Here is a 25,652-nt window from a genome sequence, read left to right as displayed (position 1 = left end):
TGATACTTGGACTGTTTATTTTTACTTTGAACTTGTATGTGTATTTCACACTGTTTGTTATAGTTTGAACTTATATGTGTACTGTTGGTTATTAGTTGTTTGCATTTCCTAATGTTCAGATGTTATGAGTTAATTGTACTTGTTGAATGGTAGTTGTTTACATTTCCTAATATTCAAATGTTATGAGTTAATTGTACTTGTTGAATGGTAGTTATGGCCACTATTCATAAGGAACCGATGTATGCATGCGAACAAGGACATATGAGGTTATTCATGGCAAAAACCAAAAAGAAATTATGGAAGATGGTTTTGTAAGTGCCCCAATGGTGAGGTATGAAACCAATAAATCAATATTTGAGAGTAATACTACTTAATATGAAAAATGAGTAATGTGTAATCGGTTTTTGTTGTTATTATATTTCAGCTACATGAATATGACTTCATGTGGGTAGATAATTATACACCGAACGAACCTCAAGTGCAGATGATTGAACAACACAACAATGGCCATGACAATGCGGACTATAAAAAGAAGCATGTTGTTGCTCTTAGAGTATGTGCATGTTGTTGTGGAATGATGTGTTTCATCATTTTCTTGATGCTGTTAATTATCGTTTTGTTAGTATGGAAATGAATTATAAGGACACCTTTAGCAAACTCTTATGAACATGTTTATGTTTGCTATACATATTTAGCTGAACCAATTAAAATTAAATTCGAGTGGACCCTACAAATGGTGTATAGACTCACATTAAAGACATGAGAACCGTAGTTAAAATTAAATTTGATTTTTTGGGCCCCACAAATGGTGTGTAGACTCACATTAAAGACACGAGGACCCCAGTTAAAATTAAATTTGATTTTTTGGGCCCCACAAATGGTTTGTGGAACCCACATTAAGGACATGAGGACCCCACTAATGCTAAAGCAATATATGGTGTTTATAATCAATGCAAGATAATACTAAGTATATGTGGGGCCCACACATATACCCAAATCAATTCAAGGTAACTGGGACCCATAATACCCAAATCCACTGCCCTGTGACCCAACCATGATGGGGTTAACTATTATATTGTTAGTTAGACCAGCTAAATTAATCAAAGTGGACCCCACAAATGATTTGTGGACTCCACATTAAGAACATGAGGACCCCACCAATGCTAAAGTCGTACGAGAGAGTACACAATATATATGTCCCACAAGCCCCATGTCCACCATGGTCTTGGGCCACTATGACCCAATCATGATGGGTCAAGTGTCAAACATGCACAAGTAGTCCATATCAGTAATGTGCAATAACCTACAGTTTACCAAACGGTATTTGGGCTGATAGTGTCTTCCAACATATTGATGAATATTTGCACTTGCCAAACGGTCTTCAGGCTGCCTAGATCTTATGTTAAAAGCTCAATGCATCTATTGATTGTCAGAGCTACAAGAAGATATTCTCAAAAAGATTTGCCAAACGGGCCCTAAGTTAAAAGTATGAATGGCAACGAAGCAGGTTCGGGGTGGGGCTCCCCTATCGTGTCCCCCATTGGTAGGGTGGGTTCGGGGCATGTCACCCACTCCCCATTTGGAAGTTGGAATCCTCGAATTTTCTCCGTTCCAATGCAATCATCTAAAATGTATCTAATTTAGTTGTATTTTGTAAGTAGGATTATGTGAATTTTGGGTATTTTAAGAATTGAATATTGGTAATTTGGGGCATTATAAAAATGAAATTACAAGATCTTATGGTTCAAATGATTTGGGGAAAACTTAAAGGCATTTTAGAAAAATAACATTAAATTAAATCTATAAATATTTTACTGATTTATCATCGGATTCAAGGAATTATATGTAAACCTTGACCCCGCCCCGTTCCTGATTCAGGGCAAAAAATATTTTCCCGCCCTTGTTTAAGATTAAGGAAAACCCACCCCATTTGGGCATACGGGGGAAGCTCCTATATTTATAAGAAAAATTGTCATCGATATTTAAAAGAAAATTGAGTTTCTTTACCTAGCACAATGGTAACGTGTCATAGGAGTTGTTTGTTGCAAATCGCCAAATAACAAAAAAAAACTTTTCAAATATCTCATGTATCTCCAAATTCAAATGCATTTGAAGTTTGAACATATCAAGTGCATTTGATGAATTTGAAACGGTAAAAGCCCACCGAGTCCCAAACCCAAATGTGCAAAATTTGAGCTTGGGTCTACGAATGTCAATGGACCTATTTTGGGTTGGACACCAACCAAACTAAAATCAAATTGGACAAAATTGACAGATCAATAAGACATTGAGTTGGACTTAGTGGTCCAATGTATTTATTGGGTTGGATTGGACCCGGTACATCTATAATTAATTTATATTGGATTGGGTTGGATTGAACAAATATTTGGTTAATTGATAGGCAATAAGAATATAGGTGTCAATGAGCCAAGTTTAGATTAAAACCATCTAAATTAAGACAATTTTGAACATATTGGACAGTACAAACATTGAATTGGACCAATCCAAAATTGTCCAAAATATTAATTGGATTGGATTGGACTTGGTCCATTTGTAATGGACTCATATTAAACTGGATCAGATTGGACCCAGTCTAGTAAAATTGACACCCCTAGTTAGGTCTGTCCTAATTTGAGGTGAGACCCAAGTTTATCAGTCAGAGCTTAACTCAACCTAATTAAAATTGGGCTCGGGCTTATGACAAAAATAAATTATGTATGCATTTTTGGATGGCCATCTTTTTATTGGGCTTCATGGTCCAATTTTAAAAGTATAATATGGAGTTTAACTAAATACTAGTTGCATGTCAAATCCAAATATCGACCAATTGTATCTTGATGTTTAACCATGTGTGCTTAATCATCGCATCTTATTGCATGGTGTAGTGGATGCACCATGGATTTTGCTTGTAATTTATTGTAAACTAGCGGAGGGGGCCAGTAAAACATGATGGTAAGTGGCTTGTCAAAGGTAAATTATTATATAGGAAATTGCGAAAGGTAAAATTTTTAATTAAAAGTTTATTGGAAAAAATATATATTTAAAATAAATAAAAAATAGGGATAATAATATATTTCATTTAATAAAATAAGTAAATAAATAAATAAATAATCACAGCTATTAGACAATAAAGTGGAAGAGGGAGAGATGCCTTTTGTCATTGTATTTTTGTTTTATATAGTTGAATAATTGTAAATAGTTAAATAATAATTAATTGAATTTAATAAATAAATGATATAAATAGACAATCAAGTGAGAGAGTAAATATATAAACATATACAGGATTCAATGTCTTACTTTGCTAGCAATAATAATTTGTCAAATTATTAAATCATTAACTAATTAAATAATTTAGTAAAATAAGTAAATAAATAAATAAAACTTTATGTATTATCAACACAATATTGGTAAAGGCTATCTCAAAATTATTTAATTAATTAATTTAGCGTTGTTAATGGGTCGGGCTTAACTACTGGGCTACCAAGCCCATGAATAGGCTTAGCCCGGTTCATGGCCCGGCCTGGCCTAAGACTTTGCTCGCAGACTAGCCCGGCCCATGGCATGGCACGAGCTTGTGTGGGCTTAGGCTAAAATAAAATTTTAAGATATTTTTTGTCTATTTTTTAATTTATGTCAAAATTTTCATTATTTTTTAAAACTTTTTAAAAAACATGGCTTAGTGCGGTTCATTGCCCAGCCTAGCATATGACTTGTCCTGTGGACCTTGCATGGGCTCGGGCCGTATATTATATACAATAACAATATAATATATTAACATATAATTTGATTATATTATTCCATTTTATTATTGTACATATATAAACAATTGTACACATCAAAATTCACATAAAATAAAAGTTTAAGATCTTTTCTAATTTTTATCTTCTTTTTTAATTTATAAAAATATGTCTTAGCCTGGTTTATGGTCCGATAATTATATATATATATAAAATTATATATATATATATATATATATATATATATATATATATATATATATATATATAATTTTATTTTAAAAAGCATGGCTTAGCCCAATTCGTGGTCCAGCATGGCCTAAGACTTGGCATGCAGCACGACACGGGCTCAAGCCATATATTATAACAATAATTATATAATATATAATTTTATTTTTAGTTTTATTATATTATTTTATTGTTGCATATATAAACAATTGTATACATCAAAATACATATAAAATAAAAGATAGATGGCTCAACTTCATTTGCAACATGTATGAATGTATTTGTTTAGGCAGAATACGACAATACATATATATGTATGTATTTATTTAGGCGGACTGGATTAGGTTGGGTTAGAATCAATCTAAGAACCCTAGACGATGAAAGGTACGGCTGTTCATAAGAAGGCCCAACCCGACCAACCCGAACCGACCCAATCTGAGTTGGCCGGGTTTTCATTAGCACGGAATTTGGGTTGTGCAAATTCCTAAATCAATGATTCAGGTCGATTTTGGTTTTCACACAAGAAAATCGAAACCGACCCGAACCGAACCGACTTAGTTCCTAGTTCAAACATGAAGTTCCAAAGCCCATTAGGCCACCTAGTTTTTGAATGGTTGCAAGAAACTTTGGATTAGTGAATAGTGATTAATGAACAACTTTTGTGATTAACTTTTCATTTAAATTTTATCATAGGAGATGGCTGAAATGATGTTCAATTTATGACTATTTTTAAAATTAGCAAGATTTTGTCAAAGGGATGAACTTAGAACCGAAACCAACCCAACCCGACTCAAACCGATCAGGTCGGTTTTGCTTAACACTGGATCGGTTTTGGTTTCTATGTTAGATAATCCGACCCAAGGCGTGTGGCAGAAGCTGCAAAACGATGACTCATTCGCAACTGTACATAATGTCAAACACGGAACCACCATGAAACATCGAACAAAGGAAGCCTTGGCACATTCCACATGTCCTAACTAGCAGGGGCACAATTGTACTCCCTCCCAGTACTTAAAGGCACCCACCATGATGTACTATTTTTCCCATATTCTTTCATTATCTAAACACTCTAGAGCTCTATTGCTATCTTGCTCTCAAGCACCAGCTAAGACCAACTTGGCCTAACTGACCTCCTCACTGCCTTAATTGAATTAAGCTTTGGAGTGCCTCTCCCTGTGGAACTGCCTTGGGGTTTATGACATTGTTTCGTCGCAAGTCATCGAGTACACATCACTTCATTATGCTCTGTTTGTCCGGCGCAACTCATGTGATATCGCTCCTTCGTATTGATTCCAACTCAACATGTCTATTTCAACATGAAATTTATCTGTTGTTCGTCCACCTTATAACGTGGACAACATCACTTACCCAATATTTTATTGTTTAATTATTGATGTTTTATTGTTATTTCATTAATTGTTTATTAATATTCTACTATTATAATTATTTTTTTCATCACTTTAATTTAGGGGTGATCATGAGTCGGGCTGGGCCGAGTTTAGCACTAATTATATAGTGCTTTAACCTAGGCCCGAGCTCGGCCTGCACCATAGGCCTAGTTTGCAAGCCCAAGCCTGGCCCCACATGGGCCTGGGTCTGGCTTACAGGCTTTTCGGGCCTATGAAATCCAATAATAAAAATTTAATTAAATATAATACATAAAAAAGGCACAAGCCCAAGGTAAAGTGGCCTTGGCTAAGCTATGGGCCTACACACACAATAAAAAAAAGGCATGGGCCTCATTTAATTCTTAAAGTTAGTTTGGCTTGACTTATCTATCATTTTATAGATAAAGGTAATGCCTCCATTCCTATTATTAAACAATGTGAGACTTTGAAAGACACCAAATAACAAGTACTACTATTGAGTGTTTTTTCAAGCCCCACATTGCTTAGGCAATGAGAACGAAAGGCCTTGCCTAGGAAGGCAATTTACATACTTTAATTGGCTCAGGTGTTTACACAGGTATTGACATGTCTCAATTAATTAATATTTATTTATATGTTAAAACTTAAATTTTTATATTTTATATAAAATAATAAACATTTAGTATAAAATAAAATATATGTATATATCTATAACATATAAAATATACTGCTATAATATATATTATATTGCAAACCAGGCTTAAAGTGTTGGGCCCAAGCCTGGCCCAAAATTTTTCAGGCTTGATACGAGCTCGAGCCGGGCTAGGCTTGCACACAAAAACCTGGGCCCAAAAATTTGTGGGTTGGCAAAGATTGGGTTTCTGGGCCAAGCCAAGAATGACCACCCTTAGTTTAATTATATTGTAATAATGTTTTATTATTTTATTAATATTAGAGTTTGGGTTTTTGTCATGAGTTCTTTACTTATTGATGGGCTTTGAAATGGGAATCCCATTCCCAAGGGAGAGCTTAGAATGGTCATTGAATCCCATTCCTTCCAAACAAACAGTTGGAACTAGAACGGATCATTTTGATTCTGATTCCAAAAACCTATTCCACGAAACCAAGTGGACCCTAAGGGCATGCTTGGTTTGAAGGAAAATGTAGGGAAAGGAAGGGAAAGACAAGGAAACGTATATAAGGTCCCTTCCGTTCTTTGCATTTTCCTTCAAACCAAACATAGCCTAAAAGATTCATGCCAATTCAAATTCAAGTTTGATAGTAGAACTATAGCATTGTTAACTCTTAAATCAGGAAAAAAAGGTTTGTATTTGCTTAACACAAACCCCTTCTTGTGCTATCTCTATCTCTCCATGTCATGTTTACCAAAATCACATAAGGCCTCGTTTAGTTTGTGGGAAGATTTGGGTGGGATGGGATGGGATTGGAAAGTATACAAATTTAACTTCCCATTATTTGGCTTTATATGGAATGGGATGGGATGGCAGAAAACTTTTGATCTGTCTTTGCATCGATTTGGGTTCTACCATGGCAGAAACATCTTCAATGGTGGTGGCGACAGAATGTAGAAGGGCAAAGGAGATTACCGGTAGCGGTGGTGGCGGTGATTACCAGCAGCGGTGGTTACCAGCAACGGTGGTGGTTACCATAAGGGAAGGAGAGAGTGAAGGTGGTGGCAATAGAAGGTAGAAGGACAAACCCAACAGCGGTGGTGGCGGTGATTACCAGCAACGGTGGGGCAAAGGATGATGATGAAGAAACTCGAGTTTTCTCAAGTTTTTCTATCGGAGTCACACTGTTTTGGTGCGACCTTGATTGCACAATTTTGGGATCTCAATTTCCACTTTTTTATCATTCCATCCTCCTATTTCCCTTGAAACAAATGAGTGAAAATGGAATATTTTTGGAATATTCCCTTTTTCTCATCCCCATCCCACAAAACCAAACAGAGCCTTATGGTTGAACTTATCCATCTATAGGACTTGATGGTAAAACTCAAGTAACCATGGAATAAAGATATGTAGTGGTGCCATGGTCCCTAAGGTTGTGTTTGGTTACAATGCTAATTTATTTGTACTAGTACAAATGTAAAAAATGTAAATTCTTGTTTAATTTTGCTTTGGATTTTACTTTGTCGATGTCTTAATTTACTTCATTTGTATTGCAATCAAACAAAATAATCTAAACTTTGGAACAAAAATAGGTCAGAATTTGCATTACCATGGTTTTGTATCAGTGCAAACTCATTTGCATTACAACCAAACACAACCTAAGGTACATAATGTGTTGATCTCTACTCAATACGATGAAACCAATTGCAAAGGATTATTTGTTTGGCTCCACGAGGCTACACCACAGGGGTAGTAGCTCATCCCCAAATCCATTACCCACAATCCTGATGTAAGCAAGATTTGATCCCAAGTTTTCGGTACAACCAACAAAAGATATACTAACTAGCCTACTAGGTTGTTTTGTCATTATTGCCCCAATGCTGGGCTCATTGGTAGGGGTGTTGATGGCATTCGAAAATTCGATCTTGAATTCGAGATTCAACAATAATTGAATCAAAATCTGGTAATTCAAATATCTAATCAGATTTGAATTTATATATGACCTAATTTGATTCGATAAATATCCAAGTTAAACCGACAATTTAATTCTTATATAATATATAAAATATTTAAATATTTTATAATATATATAATAATCAAATCATATAAATAATTTATATACTTTATATAAATAAAATATTTATTAATTATTTAAAATAATTAATTGGTCGAATTTGAAACAAATAGAATCGAATATTAATTTTCAATATTCGTTGGATACCAAATAAAATTCGAATATCGAATCTTCTAATCATATTTGAATTCAGATATTACCTTATTTGATTCGAATTCGATCCATCTACACCCCTACTCATTGGTAAGAAGATCATCCTTGGCGCCTATGGTTGATGGGAGTGTTCATGGTGGAGGTGTTTTATTGGGGAAGTATCCAATAAAAGGTGACCCTAAGTGGTGCATAGTATACATTGTTGTTAGGCTACCAAGGGTGTAATCGTTGCTCATTCCACCTTTGGCTTGCACCCACATGCGGAGCCCATCTCTTTTCACATGCTTGGATGGCGGATTAGCCATTTGTTCATGAGACTTTGAAGGGGTTGACGACATAGATTGTTGTTTTACGCACGGGGTTCTCTACTTCACCTAGAGACAGTTCCAAATATTCAAATAACACTCATTAATAATAGGGGTGCATAGGTCTAAATTCAAAACCGAACCATTAGTCTTGGTTTTTGGAAAATCGATAATCGATTAACCATCAATTCAATTCATCGATTGTTTTGTTTTTTTATTTTTTTGTAAAATATGTTATAAATAAATATGTAAATATATAATAACAATTAGAGATACATATAAATTTTTCTACTATAAATAATAAATAATATATTATATATTATAAATAACAAAACATAACTATTTATATAAGATATATGTAAAAAATATATATAGATAATATAAAATCTCTCTCTCTCTATATATATATATGTATATATATATACTGGTTGGTTCAGTTTCATTGATTCGATTCAGTTTTTTCTTGCTCACCCCTAGGCAACAGTGCCCTCGTGCTCATTTCTATTATCATTCATCAACAAAATTGCGGGTTAGCAAGATGACCATTTTGAAAATGGCCTTTGATTCCTCTTTGAAGAGAAATTGAACCATTTTAGGGTTATATGTTTTCTATGGTTTCAAAATAAGAAAAAAACAAAACATGTTTAATACCATTTCCATTTTCTTAGACAATAATCAGTAAATTGATTGTATATATTTTATACTATTATTTGGTACTAAGTAGACATAACAAGGCATCACATAGGTAAAAAGGTGAAGGTGTTATTTCCTTCAACTATAAGAAACATCAAAATGGCGTCTTCTCCAATAATTGTTCTTACAAAATTCGAGCATTCATTATTTGCTTGGAAAGGGATTTAGCCCCTATTTGGTATCACTTATTTTAAGTTCTTGTTCAAATAAGTACTTAGAATAGGTGGTAGGACCACACAATAACTGGAAAGTAAGCATTTAATCATGTTTTGCATAAAAAAACAAAGGCCCTGTTTGATGATTAAGTGGTTGTTAAAAGAAGTACTTGTTGAGTACTTATTTTAACAACCAATTCAGGCTGTTTGGTAACCCACATTCGAAATCACTTATTATGTTTCTAAGCACTAATTGGGGTGGGGATGTTTGGTAGACTCCAGATCTCCTACCCACAATACACTACCTCCCGTGAATTGGGAACATCTCCCCCTTCATAATACTATGTAGAGGATGAGATGTTCTCCACGTGTGGCTGCGATAAACATGAGCAGAGTTCTCATGGGCAGGAAATCCAAACACTGTTTGGTAAGCTACTTTCCCCATAAGTGTTTATATTGACACAAATGACAATTTTAGCCCTCACTTCACTCATACATATATGCAATGCTTTTCACATGTTATAGTATACATTTTAACTAAGAGTCCACGTAGACCCACACAAATCATCTTCTTCACCTTTTGAGCTGAGAAACCAGAGCGGCAACAACAGTTTCCGCTTCTCCTCCCGGTAATCTCTTCTTTGATTCTTTTATCCACACTCTGGCTATCCTAATACTCCATACCCTGTGTTTTCGTTGATCTAGCTCCAGTTTGGCAATCTCAGGAACCCGTTCATCCCCTCTTTCCGTCAAACGGAGCAGGCGGCGACGACAAATCAGATCTCCACAATCGGTTCCCCCCTTTATCCTCATCGTTCTCACCCTAGCATTTTTCTCTTCTCTTTCCTACCGTCCCCTCCCCCACATAGCTCTGTTGTTTCCAGCTTTGCAAGATAAGGTAATTGCCCAACAGTGGACTCTACACCTTTGTTCTAGCACCAGCTGAAGCTTCCCCTATTTCTACAAACTCCCTCAAACCATTCAAAGAAGTCTTCACCACATTTTCGTGCACGGAAGGTGGAAATCAGTTCAATCCTCCACCATGACTCATCATAGTCTTTGATTCATATGCGTTGAACATCTCGAGCCCATCTAATTTTTTTGCTCACAGCATTAGACAACCGGCCAGAACATCACTCAGCTATTTTCTTGACACCATTGAACGATAGCAGCCGCAACAGTTCGAGATTCCACGGGGAATTAGTATTTGGCCAACTGACATTTACTTCTAAACCATTGCAAATTGTGGAAATCTCCCCTGTTCCGGTTGTTAGCCGCTAGAAGTTTGAGATCCCATTAGATTGCAACTTCCTCTGTCATAGGTCATTTTCAGGCCACATTCTCATCAGGTAATGCTCTCTCCCACCTCCTATGTGCTTAGCTCTGTGTGATTGCTTTTGCTTCGAAATTTAACTGGCATCTAGAGCTAGGAGGAGAAGAAACGGGTTGACTCAGCTCATGTACTTCCTGGTGGACTTGTAACTGGGTGTGTCGCTACCTGGTAGAGATGTTCGAATGATAGGAGATGGAGGTATAACCCTCACGTGAGGGCATTTTAGGTATTACAAGAAGATATTAAGGACTAGTTCATCCCATTTTTTTGGAGAAGTACTTCTTCAAGAAGTGCCTTGAGAAGTCACTTTTTTAAATATGTACTTTTTTTTAAAAAGTACCTTTTCCTTGCTTTTTTACCAAACACACAATACCACTTAATGTGTGGTCCCAACTCTTAAAAATAGTACTTCTTATAAGTGTTCTCAAACAGGGGCAAAAAAATGCCTGGATAAGTGCTTATTTCAAAAATAAGGGCTTAAAAAAATAAGCTAGTCTAAGGCTCATTATTTTAAGTACTTATAAAATAAGTGCTTATTTTTTTCACATGACAAAATATTCCCAAAACTTTTTAACAATAACATTATATATGCCCCTCTCTTTAGAGCCATTGCACTACAACAATCTCTTCGCTCGGAAGAAGATAGAGCTTAGGGAAGGTAAATACCTCTACCTAACTAGTTATCATCGGCTTGTCATTTTCGTTATGCACAACAACAGAGCCAATAGGACACTGTTTATCATTTTAGGTTGATGGTTCATCACACTTGTAGCTGACTTTTGGCATTTTCATTTCTCAGGTTCTTTGACAAAATCCAAGTAGAAAGCAGTTTTAGGCAATTCATCTCTCTTCTATAGCTAAAATAAACAAATTTTCCACTGTCTTCGAAAAACACCCTATAGTGCTCACATAAAAACCATTTTCAAGATTAGGACTTACAAACAATTTTGAGCAATCATGTAGACATCGTAAAACCCTTTTCTCTTATTCGAGATCCAAAAACAACGCTTCGGTTTGAAAGGAGTACAAATACAAATTTATAGAGTGCAAAACCTTGTATTTTGTATTGTTTTGTATGTTTGCACTCTATATATTCGTATTTGTACTCCTAAGTTGGAAAGAGTACAAATGCAAATACATACAAAATAATACAAAACATAAGGTTTTACGCTCTACATATTTGCACTTGTACTCCTTCCAAGCTGATCCTTATGTTCAATTTGGACGGAGTATAAATAAAAATATGCATAATGCAAATACATATAAAATATAAGGTTTTGCACTCTACATATTTATATTTGTACTCTTTCCAAACTGAGCCTTGGTTTTTATGGTTCTACTAATCATCGAAAACCCATTTTTATTATATCTACTATTGTACATATGCTTGTCCTTTTTAAAGATTTATCAACCTGTAATGTCAAATTTCAATAGGTTTTTGGGTAAGCATTCCGGTGATATTTGTTGGGTTTTCTTCGAATTTGTGAAGAATTCATGGATTAGGATTCCAAGAACAAATATTTCCACTATTGAGGGAACATAGTATTGTGCCAACGATGTTTTTAATTAACGTGGTTTTGAGGTTGCTCAGTTTGGGTTCAATGACTGACTTTTGGTGAGCTACTAAAGAGATGAAGTACTTGGGTGTTACTAGAGATATTTATACTTGTGGTATTGTGGTTGCTATAAAGTACAAACTACAAAGCAGGTTTGTATGATAAAAGTGTTGGATTTTGTAGGGAAGATGTGGAATTCTGGAAATAATTTTATAAAAGTGTTTTGTTGAAATTACCTAATATTCTTATATAATATAGATTATTTAATAGTGACATATGGGTCCATGTGTAGTGCCACACGTGTGACACATGGGCCCACGTGTGTCATGAGGGGTAGAGTTGTCATCTCCATTGAAATTATTTAATATAATATTTATAAAATGACATTTATATGGAATTGTTAAGTTGGGGCTAAAATTATTATTTCCACAAAAAAGTACATATTGGTTAAGTGGCTCACCAAATAGTATATCTCAAATAAGTACTTAAATAAATGTAAATAGTTTTGAGAAAGAACCCCCAAACACCAATAAGTTATTTGTTCAAATAAGTATTTAAATAACTATTTCTCAAACTATATTTACATTTATTGGTGGTTTAGCGAATAAGTAGTTTGAGAACATTTATAAGAAGTACTTCATTTAAGAGCTGGGACCACACATTAAGTGGTTTAGTGTGCTTGGTAAAAAAGTGGGGAAGAAGTATTTTTTTTAAGTATTTATTTAAAAAAGTGACTTTAAGTTGGTTTTTTTTCAGCACTTCTTGAATAAGTACTTTGCCACTAAAAAAGGGACAAACCAGTCCCTAATATTTTATTGTAATACCTAAAATACCCTCACACGAGGGTTATATCTCAAAACATCTTTACTAGGTAGCAGTGCACCTAGTTACAGGTCCATTGGGAAATACATGAGCTTAGTGAACCCGTTCATTCTCCTCCTAGCTCTAGATGCTGGTGAAATTTCGAAGCAAAAGCAATCACACAGGAGGTGGGAGAGAGCATTACCTGATGAGAATGTGGCCTGAAAACGATATATGACAGAGGAAGTTGTAGTCTACTGTGATCTTGAACTTCAAGCGGCCAACAACCAGAACAGGGGAGATTTCCACAATTTGCAATGGGTTAGAAGTAAAAGTCAGTGGCCAAATGCTAGTTCTGACGACTGATTTATAGTGGAATCTCGAACTGCTGCGGCTGCTATCGTTCAATGGTGTTGAGGAAATAACTGAGTGATGTTTTGGCTTGTTGTCTGATGTCGTGAACAAAAAATTTAGATGGGCTTGAGATGTTCAACACATATGAGTCAGAGACTATGATGAGTCATGGTGGATGATTGAACTGATTTCCACATTCCGTGCGCGGAGACACAATGAAGTTTCTTTGACTGGTTTGAGAGAGTTTGTAGAAATAGGGGAAGCTTCAGCTGGTGCTAGAACAATGGGATGCTCAAAGAAATCCCCAAAAGAAAAAGAGAAGAGAGATGACATTGTATATGTCGAAGATGGTCAAAGGTGCATAGTTCCACCGTTGGGCGTTTACCTTCTTTCGCAAAGTCGGAAATAACAGAGCTATGTGGGGGGAGGGAATGGTAGGAAGGAGAGGAGAAAAATGACAGGGGTGAGAGAACGACGAGGATAAAGGGGGAAACTGACTGTATAGATCTGATTTGTTGTCGCTGCTTGCTCTGTTCGACGGAAAATAGGGGATGAACAAATTCCTTAGATTGCCGAACTGGAGCTAGATCGACGGCAACACAGGGTATGGAGTATTAGGATAGTCGGAGTGTGGATGAGAGAATCATATAAGAGATTACCGAGGGGAGAAGCTAAAATTGTTGCTGCCACTCTGTGAAGAATATGAATTGTGTTTTATTATTATTATTATTATTTGTTATGATTTATTACTATTATTATTATTATTAATTGGGTCCACATGGCGATTCACGTGTGGGTCTAAGTGGACTCTCAGTTAAAATGTATAGCATAATATGTGAAAAGCATTGTATATATGAGTGAAGTGATGGCTAAATTTGTCATTTGTGTCAATATAAGCACTTATGGGGATAGTAACTTACCAAACTTCCCCACCCCAATAAGTGATTAAAAACATAATAAGTGATTTGGAAAGTGGGTTACCAAATAGTCTTAAGTGGTTGTTAAAATAAGTACCGTGCAACAAGTACTTCTTTTAACAACCACTTAATCATCAAATAGGGCATGAGAAATAATTACTTAAGTACTTATTTGAACAAATACTTATTGGTGTTTGGGGGGTTTTTTCCCAAACTATTTACATTTATTTTATTTCTCAAACCACTTATTTGTGTTTGGGGGTATTTATTGGTAATTATTTATTATATTTAGTAATTATTTCTCAATACGCTTATTACCAAATACCAATATTTATTGTATTTTTAGTAATTATTTTTTACATTTTTGATAAATATATTTTAATAATTGTATAAATCTATTTTTGTTTTTTCATTTAAAAAAATTGTCAATAATTTTTGGAGATTAAACTATTGCTATTTAACTTTTCAAATTTAATTTAATGTATTTTTGTCATAAATTTATTTTTAGCATTTATGTGTTTTTTATTATTTATTGATTAATATTTATTAGAGATTGAACTATTGTTTGAGATTACACTATTTATTGTATTTTCACTATAAATTTATTTTCAATAACTATGCATTTTTTCTATAAATTTTTAATAATTACTAGAGATTAAATTATTGCTGTTTATTGGAGAATAGACTATTAATTTAGCTGAAAAATCGACCAACTTCAATAACTATGCATTTTTTCTATAAATTTTTAATAATTACTAGAGATTAAATTATTGCTGTTTATTGGAGAATAGACTATTAATTTAGTGAAAAATCGACCAACTTGGGTTGTATCGATTTGGGTTGATTTTTTGTCTAATTGGTTGGTAGGGCTGTTCATAAGAAGGCCCAACCCGACCAAACCAACCAACCCGGACCGATCCAACCTGAGTCGGCCGGGTTTTCATCAGCATCGGTTGGTTTTGGGTTGGACAAATTTATAAACCGAAATATCGGGTCGGTTTCGGTTTTCTTGTGTAAAAACCGAAACCGACCCGAAACCGAATTGAACTAGTCTTCCTACTTAACTAGTCTTCTAATATAACTATAATAACTCTATCTTCTAGTTCCTATTTAACTAAATTGTATTTATCCTAGTTTCTATAGTCTTTTACACCAAACAGGCAACCCATTAGTCAATTACAATTAGAATTAGGTGTCATCTTTTACCTCCTATATTAGAATTTAGAAGGTTTCTTTAAATATAAATGTTTCGGCCTTCTTTCTATAAAACAAATTGACTTTCTATTTTATTGTCTTATTGAATATTGATAACTTTTGTCTTCTATAAAATAATTTTGTCTTTTGTCTTATTGAATACAAAAGTTTTTTGAATAGAACAGGGGTTACTAAGGTTGACACTGGACCAAAGGTGAGACAAGTTTCAGAAATAAGGTTTGACTATAGGAGCAAAACCGAAACCGATCCAACCCGATTCAAACCGACTAGGTCGGTTTTGCCTATCAGTGGGTCGGTTTCGGTTTCCACCTCAGATAACCCGACCAGGTCGGGTCGGTTGGGAAAACCCCACTAAACCAACCCAACCCGACCCGTGTACAGCCCTATTGGTTGGTTCAAAAGATTTAAACTTCAAAAACTATAGTGGCATTATTTAAAAAATAAATTTACGATATAAAATATTTTAGACTAAGAAATATGAGAAATTTTCGACTTTCATGTGTTAAAAAAATATATTTAGAATATAAAATATTAGTATATATCTATGATTGGGTCGGTTTACAAAGGGCCAAACCAAAACTAACCCAACCTAATTGGGTAGAAAAAATTGTTGAATCAAAACTAATTGAAAATACTAGAAAAACAACCAATTCGAGTTGAATTAGGTCATGTTGATCGATTTCATTGGTTCAATAATCAACCTTAGTTGAAATTAGTTATTGTTATTTTTGTATTGTAAAAAATTATATATAAGATATAAATAATTATTAATTATTTTAAAAAAGTTAAGATATAAAATAATTATATATCATTGTGTATTTTTATTGTTTAGCTTTTGCTTCGCACGAATTCCCGCTCGTACCTTGACTTTTTTTTTTAAAGTAAAGTTCTCATGTGACATGCTCATTTTTACCGTGGGTCGCAGATGACATCCAGTCATATAACAAATCCGTGCGCTCGGTGAAAGCAGCTGACCAAAGCTACAGTCATCGGAAATGGGTCCATGATCCATGGACCAACCCATTTGTCCATATCGGCTCTAGACTTTTACGGGAAGCTCGCTGAACGAGCCGACTAGCAAACTGCTCCTTATATACAGGTACGGGTATTCTCGTCGAAGGTATTCCTGTTCCACAAGGGAAGGCGCCGATGGATATCGAGCAAAAGCAAGCAGAACTGATCGAGCACTTCGTCAAGCAGGCCAAAAGCCAAAAGGGATCGGCGCTTGCAAATGTAATAATCGAAGCAACGTCGCATTCATCTCTTTTTGCGTTTTCGGAGATTCTAGCAGTTCCTAACGTCGCTGAGGTTAGGATGCCTTCCTTGGTCATCTCGCTTATCTTCTTTTAGGGATGCATGTATTATTTATTTATTTTTCCCGAGATGGAGACCGAGTTGGGTATGCATTTCTTTGTTAAATTCATCATTTCTGGCGTTATATTTACAGGTAGTGTTATACTGTTATTGCTCATAGATGTTTGCTCAGAGTTTTATTTATTTTTGATCAATTTTGCTCAGAGTTTTCCTGTCATTGTTTTTTTAAGAGAAATTCTGATTTTGTGGGCTGTGGTTTGATTGAATGTTCATTTTATTGGGTTTATTGATTAGAAATTTATGTATATTAGGGTCTTTTTGTCTGGCTTAAAGAGCACTTCACTCACAGAGTTGCAGTTTGCATTGGTTGGCTATTTATCTATCTAGTGATTTTAGTGCGCTGAATTGTGATATTATAAAACAGAGAAATAACCAGAAACGAACAAAACGCACAATACACACTAATTTACGTGCTTTGGTAGGATGCCTTTGTCCATGGGCAAAGACGATCAGAAAATTTCACTATTTTAAAAGGGGATTACAATGAGACGAAACATAACAAGAACTCCAAAAAAGAAACTTTCTTCCCAAGAACAATGCTTTATTACCAAGAGAAACACACATGTAGTACATACTCCCAGTGGAAGGACAAAAGTCTCTGACCAAAAGTACGCCAGAAGCATATATTTATGAATCAAAGACACAAAACTTGTCTCCGAAAAACCAGGAGAAAAATAAACCTAATTTTGGCAATCATAAGTGAAACTGATGCACACCTCTCACTGAACCTTTCTTAATTTCTTAATATCCAAGGAATACACCACTGATAAAAAAAAAAAATCCAAGGAACACACAAAGAACTTCTGGTGCCAAAAAACATAAAGAAATAAAGGAATTGGAGGTGATTTCCTTACTCATTTGAATGCGTATGTTGGTGTGGCTTGGAATTCAAGCTACCACCCAACAGCATTTGAATGGACAACATCTAAAATGAAATAGCATATACCTTTCGTTAATCCGGAATTTCCTATTTAATATATTCGATTAACAACTGGAAATGTCTTCATCTTACATGGTGTTTCTGCAATGGAGAACTAGCTGATCAAATTGGGGGTGGGGGGAAGGTGGCAATGGGATCATCCATTCTGAATAACTCCCATGGTCACAACTTAAACATTCCCTATACAGATAAGGTACTTAGACATTAATTAATGTCTTTATTGTTAACTAGCATACATGCTTGAAGCAACTTTCCATCAAAAGACAAGAAAACAATCTACATTGTCCTGCCAATTCTACAACTTTTCTATCTATGCTATCTGTCTTTTTTTCCTTTTGTTTTTTATTTTTTCCATAGCTCTTTGCTTTTAATTCAAGTGGTGTAAGGTGGTGCTAGCTAAGGTGGTCAGAAATTCTAAAAATTGGGAAAAGCTGACAAGTGTTTAAGGTTCCTCTCAGATCTGCTGATCTGGATGTTGGTGAGTGGTAGAGTAGTGAAAAACACTGAATGCAGGTGAGGGAGAAAGCTGGAGTTCCCTCGGTAATGGAGAAATCTCCTGAAAATGGATCTGGTGTGGAATATCCTAGGTTAGAGTTCCATGGCTGATACTCTCTCTTTTCTGATGTCTGGATCTGGGAACTGCTGGTCTAATAACTGATGATCTGTTATGGGTATGTGAGTGGGTATTTATAGCCATTTTTGGACTTGACCCTTTTTAATCTGATTGTCTTTTATCGGGGATCATGAAGAAGGTATTCGTTATAAAAATATCTTTCTGAGATGATTAGTTAGTTGTGCTACATTGGATTTATTTATTGCAGATAATATTACACGAGGACTAGTACACAGTTACACACCTTTCCCAGCCGCATGCATGTGTCTTATACTTGTTTCCTTTTCTGCTGTTGTTAACACCGTACTTTCATATGGTTATGATATTTGAGATGCCACTTTCCCATATTTCTGATAGCTAACTGTGACCTTGTGCATGTCTATGCTCTTACAAGTAGTTATTAACTTGTTACTAATTTACATTTTTCTAGATGCTGTGTATGATTTTTTCTTCTATACACAGATCAATTAATTTCCTTCAGTTTAGATATTATTTATTTGATGTTTTTGACTTGTTCTTACTGTTAACTTGTATGCAGCTTCAAGGGTCTGAGTATTCTGTATTTCTTGACATACTTCGATTGTTTGCTCATGGCACATGGAGTGATTACAAGAGTATGTCCTATGGACCTTTAACTTGTGTTGGATCTATCTTTTTTTTTGACATTGACCATTTCGTTAAAATGTTATTTAATTCTTTCCATCACTAGATAGACAGATTTGAAAATTTTTACTTCCTTGATGTTTGAACAAGAACAATTAAAGCCGATAAATGTTGTTCTTGGGTTAGCATGGCTAATTGTGGTAGTAAGTCATAGATCTGTGGGGGCATAAGGGCACAAGTCCCCAAACCCCAACATGCTCTAGCCAGAGATTTATTTTGTGAGCCCAGTAGCTTCAATTTCTTTATTCAGTGTGCCATGTTTTACATGCCTACTGTTCTTTTAGTACATGATGGGAATGTAAGGTGGGTCAAATCTTGAAATTACATTATAACCGATATTGCGAATCTATTAAAAGAAGCACTGATGTTTCAAGCTGCATGACTGACATATTACATATGTAATAATTCCAGGTTACTTCTGTTAGTGTCGACTGTATAGGGGTATTTTAGTCTTTCTATTTATGTTTAAAGCTGATGTGTAATGTTTATGTTAAGTGATGTGTCCCATACTTAAGTAGGGACATAATAGTCTTTTGTTTATTGGATATAAACATATAAATATAACCTGGGTGACTAGAGAGAAGATTTATGCTCTCTAGTTCGAACCAGAGTTCTCTTCTTCTCTATTCTCTCTTCTTCTTCTTCTTCTTCTTCTATTCTCTCTAGTATTTCTTCTAATTACCTCTTTAACACTAATACTAACAGAATTCTAGTGCAGATCAGAATCATATCAACTTCGAAACTTTCAATTGCTAAGTTGTAGTGTGGAAGAACAGGAGAAGTGATTCACATTTATTACTGGCAGGATGGAGGGATTTGGTGTGGAACATTCTGATATATTGTCTAATTTTCTTTTGTTCCCAAGAAGCACCTAATGATAAAAGTGGTAGCAGGACGTTTCTCCATCAGATCATGCTACAGCCTGTTAACAAGCTCCAGTTCACCCTCAGTGGGCTGGGCATGGATCTGGACCATTGCTTCTACCAAAGTTAAATTCTTCATCCGGTCCATAGAGGAATTGTGGTGGATGATCTGTACAGTCTTTGTGCCGGCCTGGGGAGTCCACCAACCACTTACTCATTCAATGCTCTTTTGTTGCCTGATTGTGGTCCCACTTCTTGGTACTGTTCGAGCACAATGGGTGCTGTGCATTGATCTGAGTGGGCTGCTCTCTGCTTGGCAGACTGTGGGTTTCAGTCAAAAGGGTCACATTCTATGGAATACTTTTCAACTTGCCATTTGCCATTTGCTGGGTTGTGTGGAAGGAATGCAGCAGTAGAGTTTTTGAATGTAAAGCCTCCTAGGTTGAGAGGGTGATCCAAAAGGTCGAATATGCTTTACTCTCTTAGGATAGAGTATCTCAGCAGTATTTTTTTTTTTTTTTTTGAGAAAAGCTAATTTTGAAATTTCATTAATGGGAAGTCAGTACATGAGAAGATATACAAAGGAGAAAATAGAAGCAGACTTCAGTTACAAGTGTAAAACATTATCACTATACAGATTTTCTCTGTTTATCCCGAATTTTGCTAGACTATCTGCTAAAGTGTTCAACTCTCCAGGGATCCATGCAAGATTTGCATCCATGAGACCTAACAAATCTCTATCCTCCGTCAAGTAATGAGCCAACCTCTAAGGACCGCCATCTCTCCCCTAACCATTTGATTGTGTTAGCAGAGTCACCTACAATGGTTATGCTCACGTAACCCAAACCAATAGCAATTTGAATCCCAGTAAGAGCTACCAACACCACAGCCTTTGTAGAGTTGGCAATCCTGATAGGGCCACTGTAAGCCCAACAAATGTTTCCATCTTTCCCCCTAATTACACATTTACACCATTAATACCAACATTGCCCAGGTTCCCTAACGTACTGCCCTCAAAAATCCCCTGCCGAAGAAAGGAAGGGTCCTTGGGAACAGACAAGGATCTACAGGAGTGTAAGAAGTCGTTAACATTTCTCTGCAGGTCACTTTCAGAGGTTCCTTTGAACATCTCCGAGTTGACAGCCCACATGTTGCAAAGATGGGGTGATGTGAGAAATTAGGTATTTAGTCACTATGGCCTTGTTATGAAAAATTCAACTTTTTCTTTCCTACCAAACACCTCAAGATGTTGCATGAACAACTATAGCCTGATAAGGTTTTCTTCTCTTGCTGAAACTTCTACTTTGCCACTGCTGGAGAAGGTCCAAGACACATTGTGGAGCAACCTGACCAGCTCCAATGAGGTTTAGAAATTGGTACCAAAATTTCCTTGTTTCTTGACAGTGGAACAAGAGGTGTTCAGCAGATTCTTCTTTTGACTGAGATCATATATATTTATTCTCTTTAGGCAAGCTTCCTAAATGAAGAAGCAAACTCTAGGTGGAATGTGAGAGTACCAAATCTTCTTTGAGGGGAAGTTAGTACTAATCTCTTTAGTTGTTAGACCCATGAAGTAGGACTTAGTTGAGAACTTGTTGACAGGGTGAATGCTCCAAATGTGTTGGTCAAGGGCCAAAGGGGAAATGCAGACCTCCCTTAAGGTTTGAAGGAGATCAGTGATTTCACCAAACTCTACATCCCTTAAGGTCTTCTATGGTTCAGGTTCCAACTAAATCCATGAGAGGGAAGAGAGAGGCAAGTTGAGATGGCTGCTTCTTGGTTGAGGCAAAGCTGCAATGGTTGAAGATCTGAGGAAAAAGGAAGCAGCCAAGGTGGACTCCCCACACCAAGGTCATTCCAAAACTGTATTTTATTCCCGCTCTCCACTTTATATCTAATGAATGGAATAAACTTATTATAGGTGGAGACACAATACCTTTCTAAGGGTTGGATGCTTTCACCCAGTTTAATTGAATCTTGCTATAACTGTTTGCACCCTTCCTATATTTGCTGGCAATGATTGCAGTCCAAACAACATAAATTTCAAGAGGGAATCTCCACAACCATCTACCAAGAAGAGCAATGTTCCTTTCTTTGATGCGATCAATGCCTAACTCTCCCACCTTATTGGGCTTACCCTGCTCACCAAATGGCTCCGATTCCTCTGAAATTGGCTGGATGAACACAAGGAAGGGCTTTGTTTTCTCTGAAATTTCAATAGAGAAGCTTGAAATCTATCTTCCACATTGAACATCTTGTTCAAGTGAACTCTTAGATTGGCAAACATACTGGTAGGCATGTAAGGAATAGTAGACAGGCCAGATTTATTTTGGGAGCATCAGGCCCAGGGCTACTTTGTAAGGGATCTCTCTGTATTAGTTTGACAAAGAAATGTCAGCTCACTGAGGCACTGCTGCTACGTTAGTCCCCTTCAGTCCTACCTATTGGATTTTGGGGCTCTCCTTTGTGCTTGCAACATAACACTGAAGATACCTTATAAATTCTGTTTAGAGGGGCATTTGGGAGGAAAGAAATGCTTGAATGTTCTGGAATAGGGACAGACCTACTAGATGGTGGTGCAAGTTGATATCCATCAGGGCAATTGTGGTTGCCTCCTTGAAAGTACTCTGTTAAATTTAACTTTGATGGATGTTCTTTGAACAACTTTGGACCTTTAGAATTGGCAGGTGTTCAGGTATAACAATGCTTATTTTATCTTGGTATACTTGAGGTTGAGATTAGTAGGATCAGGTGACTCAATGAGTCTTGAGCTCGTGTCACTTATCTAAGGATTCAGATAGGTGTTCTCCATGCATTTCTAACTTGTATTTGACAGAGGTTTTCATATAGTAATTAACTGGATTACTGGGTAAGGAATAGATCAGATGACCTTTGCAGACTAGGCCATTGGATATTCGGATTAGAGAGGAAAGGTCATCGAGTTCCAGGTTATAAACTGTTTTCCACTTGGGTGCATAGGTTTGGTAATTCATTAGTTGATTTGTTTGCTAGAATTGGAGTTTAGAAACAATCTGCTTGGTGGAACTTTAATGCCAGGATGGATCTACTTCTATGTGTTTATTGTCCAGGGCAGCCCTCAATTTGGGTTTGGGCTATAGACTATAGCCTGGTACTTGATTTACACTCATAATCTTTTAATCAGTATTTTAAAAGGTGTGGGAGGCGTATGCCTAGAGGCTGCCTCCAGGCAAGGTGCCCCCAAAACACCTTGAGGTGTATGGCAGAGGCATTGATGCCTTAGAGGTGTACGCCTCAGGTGCGTAACTGTGTATGCCTCATACGCCTTTTGCATGAGGCATGCTAGAGGTGTATTCCTCATGTGCCTCAGGTACACTTCATACAAAAGGACAGAAAGAACGAAAAAGAAAAAGATGAGGTCCTCCTTCCTCATCTTCCTCCTCATCCCCCTCCTCTTAAGGTGGCTTACGCCTCTTATGTCTGAACTATGTCTAACACCTCCAAGTAGTGGAATGCCTCACGTCACGCTTCCGTGTTTTAAAACATTGCTTTTATTAATCTATTACAGGTCAGGAGATTCCCTAGATGGGAGTCTCAGCCATTGTGATGTGTCCAATACATACCATTGTTTGACCATTTCCTTCTCCAAGCCCCTAAACCAGGGAGGCACTCTTGCCATTTCTCCCTCCATTTGGCTTCTTTTGGGTCTCCATTGAATCTCATGAACTGCAGCTATCGTCTGACAGCCTTTAAAGCTTTTGATGTTCAAGACTAAATTCATTGTGCAAATGTTGGGTCTGTCTGTCTGAGAGTGAAAACATCAACGACATACTTGAGCACAAAATTGAACTGGTACTGTGTCTTAAGGATCTTGTTTCTTTTTTATCTTATTTTCTGTTCTTGAAGGAAATTAAGTGGTGCTTTCATTGTTGGCTTCGTGACTTGGGATGTCGTAACTAGTGATGATCAATGCAGGGTGCTTACTTTTATTTTTGTTTTCATCTTCTATGCCTTATGTAGAGTATTTTTAGGCCTGAACTTGCAGCCCATTGTTTCTTTGATTATAATCTTCATTTTTTCCTTCCCATATCTTTGGAGCATTCCACCTGTTTTTTACAAGTTCTTTCTCAGTATGAAAAAGGTGTGGTCAAGCTTCAAAATATCAATACGTATTGTATCGGTGGTCTCCCGATACGCCCCTGCAGTGGGTGTTTTGGGGTCTGACCTGGTTCAGGGGGTAGACGGGCCTTAAACCGACCCCTCTGAACCAGTTTGAATAAAAAAACCAAAAAAAGGAAAACCTCAATGCAGGCCGATACGCCCCAACCAGCATATCGGCCTGTATCAATATTTTGAACCATGGGTGTGGTGGTGGGTTTATTGTCCTTCAACCTCAAGACAAGGGCTCAAAGTTTTTTGTTACAGAGTTGGTTCTGTTGGGGAGTGCCATAGTTGTTACTTCTTAGAGACAAAGATGCTTCAATCAGTTATAATGGGTTTTCCCTAAATTTGCAGCTGGTGACATCAATGAAAAAAATGCAATTGGTCACCATGATTTATCTACCAGAAGTATGTCTGGAAATTATTTGTTTGAGGCTCATTTTGAGATTGTGATGCAGTTATTTACTGAGATCAGAGTCTCGACATGTTAGTGACACAATCTGAGCTAGTGGTCTCTCAGGTTGTCTGTTATGATCTTATTAATGTTTCCTGATTTCTCTTGCAGTCATGTAGAGTCTGCTATATAGATTTTAGTTATAAATTAATATTGTCTGGCAGTTGTTGATAAAGAGTAATGCATTGCTATTCTTAATGAGCAGTTTTTGATCTTAGTGATTTTTTGTTGATGTTCTTTGTAGAACACATTTTTGTTACAAAGATATTTTTTTTCATCTTTTTAATTTTTACATTTTTGTTATCATGGTGTTTTACAATGGAAGCATTTATGACTAATAGGTAATGCTGGCCATCTTCCGCAACTTGTACCTGATCAGGTCCGCAAGCTAAAGCAGCTTACTGTGCTTACACTTGCTGAGACAAATAAGGTATTCTTTATATATCTTGTTTACTACCTGTTCTTGATGGTTTTTACTCATTTTAAATATCAGCTTTTATGTTGTGAAATTTGTGGTGATTTGTTTGCTAGTACTTAGTGTTCTACACTCAGTCTATCATGGACACAGATACTAGAGATGTAACCTGATGTGTGTCAACAAATCTGACTGAGAAAGTTGAAAAAGCATGGACCGTGGAATTTGCATCAGTAAAGTATTTACCACACAAGAAGATACCTTGTAAATTCTAGCATCATATGCCTATGGAAAAGGGCAAAGTTAATCTTTGTTACCTAGGAATATTCTGTAGGAAAAGATGGAATTCCTTCTAAACAATATGTAGTAGTACCCCCAGGATCCATGGTGTGGTATTGTGGTCCCAATCTGCTCTCTGTTTTACACAGACACTCCTCCCATCTTGGACAATCCGTGCAAAACATGGTCGCTAGGTGCACTTTTCAAGTCTTGCAGACTGAGTAATGGAATTATTATTATTATTATTATTATTATTATTATTATTATCATTATTTGCATAGGTGACCATAACGATTTCTTAATTATAAGCAAATGTATACATGATGCACATCCAACCATTACAATACGTAGCTCCTGCTACTTTTCCCACATCACCTAATTTTCACCTTAG

General features: G+C 36.1%; 1 protein-coding gene across 4 annotated transcripts in view; it reads left to right on the top strand.

Moving 5' to 3' along the window:
- Positions 1-16,632: 16,632 nt before the first annotated feature.
- The window catches only part of FUS5 (Proteasome component (PCI) domain protein), a 45,891-nt gene continuing 36,871 nt past the window's right edge, over positions 16,633-25,652 (top strand). For 2 of the 4 annotated variants that reach the window (XM_088895858.1, XM_010277128.3), the window contains exons 1-3: positions 16,633-16,828; positions 18,986-19,061; positions 24,909-24,997. In XM_088895858.1, the coding sequence (XP_088751984.1) occupies positions 16,670-16,828; positions 18,986-19,061; positions 24,909-24,997 (324 nt within the window). In that variant the 5' untranslated portion in view covers positions 16,633-16,669. The remainder of the gene's footprint in view (positions 16,829-18,985; positions 19,062-24,908; positions 24,998-25,652) is intronic. The other 2 variants (XM_010277127.3, XM_010277129.3) reach the window with 1 other exon arrangement.

The sequence above is a fragment of the Nelumbo nucifera genome, chromosome 1, assembly GCF_055504915.1.
Source record: "Nelumbo nucifera cultivar China Antique chromosome 1, China Antique-T2T, whole genome shotgun sequence".
NCBI lineage: Eukaryota > Viridiplantae > Streptophyta > Magnoliopsida > Proteales > Nelumbonaceae > Nelumbo > Nelumbo nucifera.
Note: the sequence above shows the minus strand (reverse complement) of the source record. Positions and strands in the feature narration are given on the sequence as shown.